Source organism: Macaca nemestrina, chromosome 10 (assembly GCF_043159975.1).
Source record: "Macaca nemestrina isolate mMacNem1 chromosome 10, mMacNem.hap1, whole genome shotgun sequence".
Classification (NCBI taxonomy): Eukaryota; Metazoa; Chordata; class Mammalia; order Primates; family Cercopithecidae; genus Macaca; species Macaca nemestrina.
Window position 1 is genome coordinate 25,496,139 of NC_092134.1, and position 9,873 is coordinate 25,506,011.

The window sequence follows — 9,873 nt, forward strand, 5'->3', positions numbered from 1 at the left end:
TGCAACAAGATGTGGTTTACTACCATTTACCTGTGTGATGCTTCTCAACCTCTCTAAGCCTCAGTTTCCTCAACTTTAAAATGGAAGTGAAATATAATACATGGCCTGTAGGATGGTGTGAAGATCAGATGGGAATAGTATTTACAAGGACTAGGCTTGGTGCAGGGGCTCATGCCCATAATCCTAGCACTTTGAAAACCCGAGGTGGGAGGATCACTTGAGCTTGGGAACTCGAGACCAGCCTAGACAACACAGTGAGACCTTGTCTCTACAAAAAAAAAAAAAAAAGAAATCTTAAAAATTAGCCGGACATGGTGGTGCATGCCTGTGGTCCCAGCTACTCAGGAAGCTGAGGTGGAGGATCACTTAAGCCCAGGAGGTAGAGGCTGTAGTGAGCTGTGACCGTGCCACCTGCACTACAGCCTGAGTAACAGAGTGAGAGACCCTGTTTCAAACAAAAGGTCGGGGGAATGGGGCACAGTGGCTCACACCTGTAATCCCAACACTTTGGGAAGCCGTGATGGGAAGATCACTTGAGCCCAGGAGTTCAGGCCCAGGAGTTTGAGACCAGCCTGGGCAACATAACAAGACCCTACAAAAAAATTTTTAAAAATTCACCAGGCATGGTGGCATGCACCTGTAGTCCCAGCTACTTGGGAGGCTGAGGTGGGAGAAGTGCTTGAGCCTGGGAAATTAAAGCTGCAGTGAGCATGATTGCAGCATTGAACTCCAACCTGAGCACCAGAACAAGACCCTGTCTCAAAAATAAAAACAAAATAGCAATTAAAAAAATAAAGGACTAGCCTGCCTTATAATAGGCCCTCAGGAAATGTTACCTGGGAGAGAATATTTAATATTTAATACTTAATATTTTAATGGGAGAATCTGTGTTTGGTGGTCTTTTAAGAAAGAACAGATATGCTTCCGTCCTGCACAGTTTAACCCTTATGTCTCTAAAATTCCCAGGATCAGATGAGGCCATTTCCCAAGGCCCGCTCTAGTCCTATGACTCTGATATAGGATTCCTCCTTCAGAGACTTTTTCTCATGGTCAGGGAAATGAGAAACAACTTCAGGAATGGCCCCCTCAAGGCCCGCTCTGTGGGCAGAAACCGGTTTGGAGAGTTTTCTCATCCGGACACACTTCCCTCTGCAGCATCTGAGGTTTCATTTTGGCCACGGTTCATGACAGTGAGTAACCCAACATGAAAAGGCCCCTGACAGTTCTTCACCAAAGGACGCAGCTAAAAAGCTAGGAAAGGATTAAAAAAAAACAATCTCACCACCCAGAGAGCCTGTGAGTAAAACACACATACACAACTTAGCAACAATAATCAAAGAGCTGGAGACAGTGCTATGGTTTCATGGTCCAATAAAGAAAATATAAAGCCCCTTCAGTCCATCTGCCCTCTCCCAGCAGCCTGTCTGTCTTGAGGTGGAGATGAAAGAGCTGGCAATGGTTGACAGAAGGGTCAAAAGAGCTCGCCTAGGGGAACAGTCTGCCTTTATAGTGATCACTGTGAGAAGGATTCTGCGGGTCAACATTGCTATCAAAAGTTTCTTTCCTAGGGTGAAAAATTGGATTGTTAACCATTTTTGGAGATGATGACGATAACTTTGAAAGCTTTGAAGAAAACCTTTGTCTAGACAGAAACAGCTCAGAAAGCTTCTGGCATGCACACCCATCTGAAACCTCTTGACTGGTTATAGCTGGAGAATGCTGACACAGCCTAGAGATGTTTTCCCCAGCCTGATTCAACTTGGCCCTCAAGTTCAGTTTAAGGCTTTGTGACAGTCCCTTTGGACTGCTATAGCAAGTACTATAGACTGGGCAGCTTAAACAATCATTTATTTCTCACGGTTCTGGAGGCTGGAAGTCTAAGATTAGGATGCCAAGATGATGGCTGGATTCTGGTGAGGGGCCTCCTCTGGGTTGCAGACTGCTGACATTTTGTTGTATCCTTAGATGTCACAAAGAGGATGAGAGAACTCTCTAGGGGTCCCTTTTAAGGGCACTAATCCTACTCATGAGGGCTCCAGCCCCATGACCTCATGACCCAATCGCCTCCCAAAGGCCCCATCACATTGGGGGTCAGGATTTCAACATATGAATTTGCAGTGGAGGGGGACAAACATACAGTCCATTGCAGGCTTATAGCACCTGGAGTCAGGAGGACAGGAATTAAGTCCCAAGGTCCAAGATTGAAGTTCTGTTGTCCACAGATCCAAAATTGCTCTGTGAAAGGCACAGACCCCATATCTTCAGATCTAGATGACTGAAGGGCATCTCAATTCGACTCTCCTCCAAACCCTGTTCTTCTTTGAAAGGTTTTTATTCTTCTTCCCCTGTTCCCAGAAATTCCACAAAAGAAAGTAAGGTACTATTTATTTCTCTCTAGCCCTTACTCTATTGCATTACTCTGTATTGGCTTCTTTGTTGATGTTTTTGTACATAAGCAGTGTATTTTTTTACCCCAGAAGCCACAGACAAAAGGAAATGAATGAATTATTGAGCACTTATTATTTGCTGCCAGATTCTTGCACAATGTATGTGGCATGAATTATCATTGTCTCATATAATAAACACTAGGCCAGGCGCAGTGGCTCATACCTGTAATCCCAGCACTTTGGAAGGCCAAAGCAGGCAGATCACTAGAGATCAGGAGTTGGAGACCAGCCTGGCTAACAAAGCGAAACCCCCATCTCTATCAAAATACAAAAATTAGCTCGGTGTAGTGGGGGGCGCCTGTAGTCCCAGCTACTCAGGAGGCTGAAGTGGGAGAATTGCTGGAATCCAGGAGGTAGAGGTTGCAGTGAGCCGAGATCGTGCCACTGCACTCTAGCCTGGGTGACAGAGTGAGACTCCGTCTCGAAAATAAATAAATGAATAAATAAATAAACACTGCAGAACTTTCTGGAGATATTTATGGTTACAAAACCTTATACTATTAAATAAATATGAATATCATTTAAAATGCCATTACAGAGAAGATCTGTGTCATTTTTTTTAACCAAGTCATTAAAAACTGATAACTCAATGCTTTTGACACTAGTTACCACCAAGGAACAATATTAAACCCATGCAGGTATACTTTTCATACAACCCTCATCTCATTTTCATCTCCACTGTCTGCAAATGGCAGAACCAGCTCCATCTTCTTCAATGACTTAAAAACCTACCTTAGTTTTAGTGCATTACCTTCCAACCCTCTGCCCTCCCAGTTATTTAATCTCTCCAATTCCTAGGACCTTCACCTCCACCTGATTTCAGACTCCTTGAAGCCTTGTCACCTCTGAGCCTCTGAATCAGCTAGACCTGTTTACCTGTAAGACCTCAGGCTCAGAACTATCTTTGGTATCCCATCCTTTCCTCCACTTGGGTCACACCAGCCCAGCTCTCTTTCTCCCTTTACTGTGAAGTATCTAGAAAGGGCAGTCTTCAAGTTGACTTCTACTTCTCATTTCGTCAATCCACTGTGCTATTTCTGCTCTTATTGCTAGAGGTCTCTAGCAATAGAGAGTGCTGAAGTCAGGACAGCAATCTAGGCCCTGCCTCACGCGGCACATTGCAGAGAAACTGGGGCCAGAGTGAAGGGCTCAACCCAGTGAGTTCCCCTCGTACTTAAACCACCTGACCCCTCTGATTCATAGGATGCTGTCACCCACTCCCTCTTTCTTATATAATTATATACTCATTTAATTGCCACAATTTCATACCAGCTTGATTCTCTTTCCAACTTCTCTGGCTCCTATTTCTCAGCTCTCTTCAAAGACATTTCTTCTTCTGACACACCTTCAATGCAGGCCTCTCCCTGCTTTCTTCTCTTTATTTATTTGTTTATATATATTTTTTGAGACACAGTGCCACTCTGTTGCCGAGGCTGGAATGTAGTGGTGCTATCACGGCTATTGCAGCCTCAACCTCCTGGGCTCAGGTGATCCTCCCACCTCAGCCCCCCGAGTAGCTAGGACCACAGGCATGCACCACCACGCCTGGCTAATTTTTAATTTTTTCTGTAGACATGGGGGAGTCGCCCTGTGTTTCACAGGCTGGTCTTGAACTCCTGGCTCAAGCGATCCTCCTACCTCGGCCTCCCAAAGTGCTGGGATTCCCAGTGTGAGCCACCATGCCCAACTCTTCTCCTTTTCTCATCAACATTCCCCTGTGGAGATCACACTTACTTCTACTACTCCCCATAAGTGTGTGGCTCTTAAAGAAACAGCTATGCTTGACTTTTCTCTTGACCTCAACATCAGCATTTTCAGTTGCTTGTGGGCAGGAGTAGCCTACCAGTATTTTACATTCAGCATCTCCAAAACAAGACTCTTAGATTTTAAATCCACTTCTCTTTCTGTGCTCTCAATTTCAACCACAGTTGTCTTTAACTTCGCCCTCTTCCTCATCCCATCCCCCTCCTCTGAGTTGCCAAGACCTATCAGTTCCACTTGCCAATCCATCCCTCCCTTCCCATTCCCAATGACACTGCCAGAGTTCAGGCCCCCACTTCATTTCCTCTCCCTTAATTATGGCAATACCCTATTGGTCCGCTGCTTCCTACCAATGGGGTACCATGATCCTCAAGCACATACCTTCTCCAAAACCGTCCCTCAATTTTTTTTTCCATAGTTCCCCATTGGTTAAAAAAACACCTCCAAGCTGTTTTAGCTTGGCTGTCAATGTCCCTAGAGTCTTGCCTCAGCCACCGTGTGTAGTCTCCTATTACTCAGCCTCTCTGGGTTCTCCAAACAGTTCCTGTCTTTTCAGCAACTTTGTTCCTCTTGTTCCCTCTACCTGGAGTTCTCGTTCCATTCTTACCTACTAAACGCTGCATCCACCAAAGCCTTTCCTTCTTGTTCCCTACTCACTTGAGGCTGGACCAAATCCCTCTTTTCTTTGGCTCCTCGTAGCATATCTTCCATTTTGGATATCAGTTATACCATGTATACCTTTTTCCTCATATTGAGGTAAAATGGGTCTATTTCCCCACCAGCTTGTAAAGAGTCTTCAAGTTCCATTCCATAAAAAAAATTATAAAGCTTTCGGTGATTGTTTTGTGTTGTTTTGTTTTAATTGGGAATGGTAACAGCAACTAGGAGTCCAAAAAAAAAAAGTAGGCCACAGCCTCAGGGCTGGATCTTTCTACTGGGAAGAGGGAAATATAGGAACAGAAAGCACCATGCTGTGTGGCAGGAAGTGGGCATGGCTTATTACATTCACTTCCCCCAGCTGGGACTTTGCACAGGTTGGATGCATGATGTTTTCCAGCTGGAAGAGTCTAAAAGATAATGTGATCCACTCTTCATGTGTCCTAGCATAGGAAACTGAGAACACAACAGTTAGGGACTTGCTCAAAGTCACCAAGTCAATGAGTGGCAAGAGCTGGATCCAGTCTCAGAGCCAGGGCACGCTCTGCCACATCCCAACACAGCCCCTCCCACTTCGCATGTCCGGGTAGGGCAGGGTGGGGTGTCCCAGTGCAATCAAGTGCAATCAAGGGATATGTCTGGGCTGAGTTGGAAAAATTAAAAAAAGGAAGATGTTGAAGGACATGAAAATCTTTCTCCTTTTATGAAAGCTTCATTGCCATAAAACTCCCCTCCACTCTTGCTTCCACAAAATTCACTGGAAATTTATTGTGTTCTTTTTGAAAGTCAAATTGTTCTAGGGTTAATGAAACGATCACTCACAGAAAAAGAGGTCAAACCTTTTTAAAGGCTTCATTCCCGGATTGGTGCTCCTCCTGTAAGTCACGAGAAAGGTCCCAGAAAAACTGCATGATTTTTTCTTTTAAAAAGTTACATGATTGCAAAAGGCTTTCGTTTAATTATTATTATTATTTTAAATAGGAGTCTTACTCTGTGGCCCAGGCTGGAGCGCGGGCAGACACATGGTCATGGCTCACTGTGGCCTGGAACACCTGAGTGCAAGCAAACCTCCAACCTCGGCCTCCTGAGTAGTTGGGACTATAGAGGCATGCTGCCAACCCTAGATAAGTTTTTTTAATTTTTGTAGTGACAAGGTTTCTATATGTTGCCAAGGGCTGGTCTCATGCTGCGGGCCTCAAGTGATCTTCCTGCCTTGGCCTCCCAAAGTGCCAGGGCTATAGGCCTGAGCCAGCACACCCAGCTGACAGAGGGTTTTATTTTTATTTTTCCAAAAGGTTTCTCAAAATCATTGCCTTATTCTCAACAGGGCTTCAAATAAAACCACATTAAGGTTTCCAGTACCAGGGTTGGTCTCAAACTCCTGAGCTCAAGTGATCCGTCTACATTTGCCTCCCAATGTGCTGGGATTACAGGGTGAACCACTGCACCCAGCCAATGATATGTTTTAACATGGATTTAGCGTTCAAAGCATGTATCTCAGAACCTTACCAAAGGAGGTAACTCTGTCCCTCTTTTGAAACACTGAAGAAATCACACCAACTCCACCTGGAGATTTTATTCTTTTTTTTTTTTTTTTTTTTTGAGACGGAGTCTCGCTGTGTCTCCCAGGCTGGAGTGCAGTGGCCGTGATCTCGGCTCACTGCAAGCTCCGCCTACCGGGTTCACGCCATTCTCCCGCCTCAGCCTCCCAAGTAGCTGAGACTACAGGCGCCCGCCACCACGCCCGGCTAGTTTTTTGTATTTTTAGTAGAGACGGGGTTTCACCATGTTAGCCAGGATAGTCTCGATCTCCTGACCTCGTGATCCACCCGCCTCGGCCTCCCAAAGTGCTGGGATTACAGGCTTGAGCCACCGCGCCCGGCCGAGATTTTATTCTTAATCAGGCTTTACTCTCCATAAACTGAGAAATAGTATTTCCCCCCAAATAATAAAACTACCAATTTATCATTGGTTAGTGCCTTGCAGATTACCAAGGTCGTTCACATACACTTCCGTAAACATTTCTGTACAGGTAAGAAAACTGAGCTGCAGCAACATTTGCTTTGCTAGCAAATGACAGAGCAAGAGACAGCACAGTAAGGGAGAAAGAAATCCTCGGCTTTGGGTTCAGGCTCAGGACTTGATCTCAGCTCAAGGAATCCTAGCAACACTAAACTGGTCAAGGTATGTAACCTCATATTTTTTTTAAATCACAAAATATTTGTCATACCCACCCCACAAATTTATGAAGCTAAATAGGACAAAATGTAAAAAGTCACAACAAAATTCCTAGCACATAAAAGATGTCCATTGAATATATAGCCTGCCTTAGTTGCTACACCTGTAAAAGGGGGTAATAAAATCTAAGTAAAATCCACCTGGAGGATGCACGGCCACTGTTAGTTCTCTTTGTCCATTTCCATCTCCCCTTCCTCTTCCCCCACAAACCAAAGCTGCCTCCATGGAAAGGACAATTCGGCATATTAGAAAACAACCTTAGGGATCTTTTCACACATCAGCAAGCATTTAACTTATCTACCAAACTCAAAATTGTTTCTCAGAAAAAAAAAGACCCAAATTAAATATTTTAAAAAGGTTTTTAACATGGCCAAAGTCACTGCATCATTTCCATATACCGTACCTGGAAGCTCCCATGGTGATAAAAATATTTGAGAATGTACCAACTTCAATCCATCCCTTTTGTCCCACATCTTTCCCCCACCTGGCTCAACCCTCAAAAAGGACTTCCAAGTAGATCTCTTTTTTATCTTTAAAGTCACAGTGCCACTTTAGTTTGTGCAAAACTAAGATGGGGGGCTATAGGTCGGCGGGCGGGGGGGCGGTGCAGAATGCAGAGAAAAGGAAAATGAAGAAAACAGTGAACAAAACAATTGAGAGGAAAAACAAGTTTTCATACAAATCTGGGCTCTCTTCCAAAGAGATCATTAATTCTAAGACATTTTACTATCTGCTCAATGCTACGAAGCTTCCATGTGGCCGCTGGATGAAACAGTGTGTACCAAGCCATGGCTTCCCCAGCACCATCATTCACACAGTCAACAGCACATGCTGGCAAATTCGTTCTCAAGTAGCAGCTTACAGTCTTCTTCACCCAAAGCAGGAGGTCAACAATTGTTTTCAATTACATTTCGAATACAATTTCCAAAGGAAAGAATGCAAGAAAATGTTCCTCTCATTTTTAAGGGCTGTTTTTGGCTGTTTGGGGTTGTTTCTGTTTTGGTGGCAGTAAAGTTCTTCTTTGGTTAAGGTTTAATATTTATGTATACAATTTACCCACACCACGGAAGGTGGGAAATTCCAGTTGTTCTCGCCCTTTGAGTTTTTAGAACAATCATATTTACAAGGAGGCGCTCAGAATCTGGAACAGTTTGCATTTTAGAAGTATAGGAAAAGTGTCTCCTTAATAAGCACCTATAAGTTGCAGGCACGTAACCAATAAGGGCAGGGGAGAAATTCCCAAAGGTAAAAACACTTCCCCCATCCCCCAAACCCCAGTACCCATTTCTTTTTCCTAAGATTTAGACCTGGAGAAGATACCAGATTAAGAATGCAAACCACCTTCGAAGAGGACCTTAGGCTGAGCGCCCGGCTGCGCGCTATGCGGCGGGCGCAGGGGTCCTGGCCGGCCCGGGCGCTCGCTAGCTGCCCCCCTCCTCAGGCTCGCTGCTGGGCGAAGGCGCCGAAGAGGCCTTGGACTCCCCGTCGCTGTTGCATTCCGCCCTGCGCTGGGGGACGGCGCCGGTAGCGCCCTCGGGACCCCGGGTCTGGCGCTCCAGCAGCTCCTGCAGGTGCTTGATGTAGCCGATGGCGGCGCGGAGCGTCTCCACTTTGCTGAGGCGCTTGTCAGCCAGCTCCCGGGGCAGGTGGTCTCGGAGGCGCGCATAGCCCTCGTTCACGCAGCGCACCCGCTGCCGCTCGCGCTCGTTGCGCTTGCGGAGGCAGGCGGGCTCGAAGGCGCCGTCCAGCGGCAGGGGCAGGTACTGCCGTTTCCGTGAGCAGCCGCTGCGCGCCCACTCCCAGCACGCGGCGTCCAAACGCAGGGCGACCCTTAGGGGTTCCCTCCGCGGGAGTCCGGCCAGGGTCCCCGGCACGCCCAGGGGCGCGGCGCGCAGCGAGTATGGCAAGGCCAGCAGTCCCGCCGGTTTACGCGTCTCCATCATTTGCCGGAAAGCACACAAATCACCCAAGAGGTCAATCTCTCAATAAAAGAAGACGAAACAGAATCTTAGAAGCAGAGGTGCTGGTGCAGACTGCCTGGCTCAGCGGGTCTGTCTTTGGAGAAGTTTCTGGATCCAGAAGTTAGGTTCCTGGACAGGCTTCAAGGAAGCGGTGCATGATTTCTGAAGTTCATTGCACTCCTCGATCTTTTTATGAAGATTTAGCAGAGGTGGTAGGCAAAGACGTGGGACCTCCTAATCCACACTTCAAACCCCGTCTTCCCCGCTGATCTTCTTTCAAAAGATAACAAAGGGGGTTCCTCTGCCTGGTCCCCCAGCCTGGTAAGGTGAGCTCACACCAGAGTCATCTTCCAAAGCCACCAAAAGCTTTTCAATGCCTATAATCCACCACTCTAGGTCTTCAAGAGATGAGTCGTTCGCCAAGAGCCTAGCAATCTTCAGAATTTGAGAAGAGCTCCTCCCAGGAACCTGCAGACCTCCTGGCGGCGGAGGGAAAGGGGACCAGAGGCTTTCTCCTTGAAAATCACTTGACTGTCCTTTGTGGTTTCCCGCGACCAGGTCTAATGGAAGGAGCTTTTAGAGTGTTTGCAAACTTACACTTGCTCTTTCATTTCTGGGGTCTTAGCCTCATCAAAGGAAAAACTGCTCTCTTGCGGTTATCAAATGTGTCAAGTCAAGGAAGACCCGGGGCGAGGCTTGAGGTTTTTCTCCTTCCAAGCGGAATCTTTTAAAAACCCAATGAGGCATGTTTGAAGGGTACAGGAAAAATACAGACTGTAGCAAAGAATATAAGGGTCTGCATATTATGT

At 46.2% G+C, this 9,873-nt stretch overlaps 1 protein-coding gene across 1 annotated transcript; it reads right to left on the reverse strand.

Moving 5' to 3' along the window:
• Positions 1-7,579: 7,579 nt before the first annotated feature.
• Positions 7,580-9,561, reverse strand: LOC105497669 (achaete-scute family bHLH transcription factor 4). Its single transcript, XM_011768936.2, has one exon. It carries the CDS (start codon positions 9,044-9,046, stop codon positions 8,525-8,527), a length of 522 nt encoding a protein of 173 aa, XP_011767238.1. The 5' UTR covers positions 9,047-9,561; the 3' UTR covers positions 7,580-8,524.
• Between the last annotated feature and the right edge of the window lie 312 nt (positions 9,562-9,873).

Bases quoted from the DNA above. Each gene is read 5' to 3' on its own strand.
- LOC105497669 (XM_011768936.2), bottom strand. From the start codon at position 9,046: ATGATGGAGACGCGTAAACCGGCGGGACTGCTGGCCTTGCCATACTCG.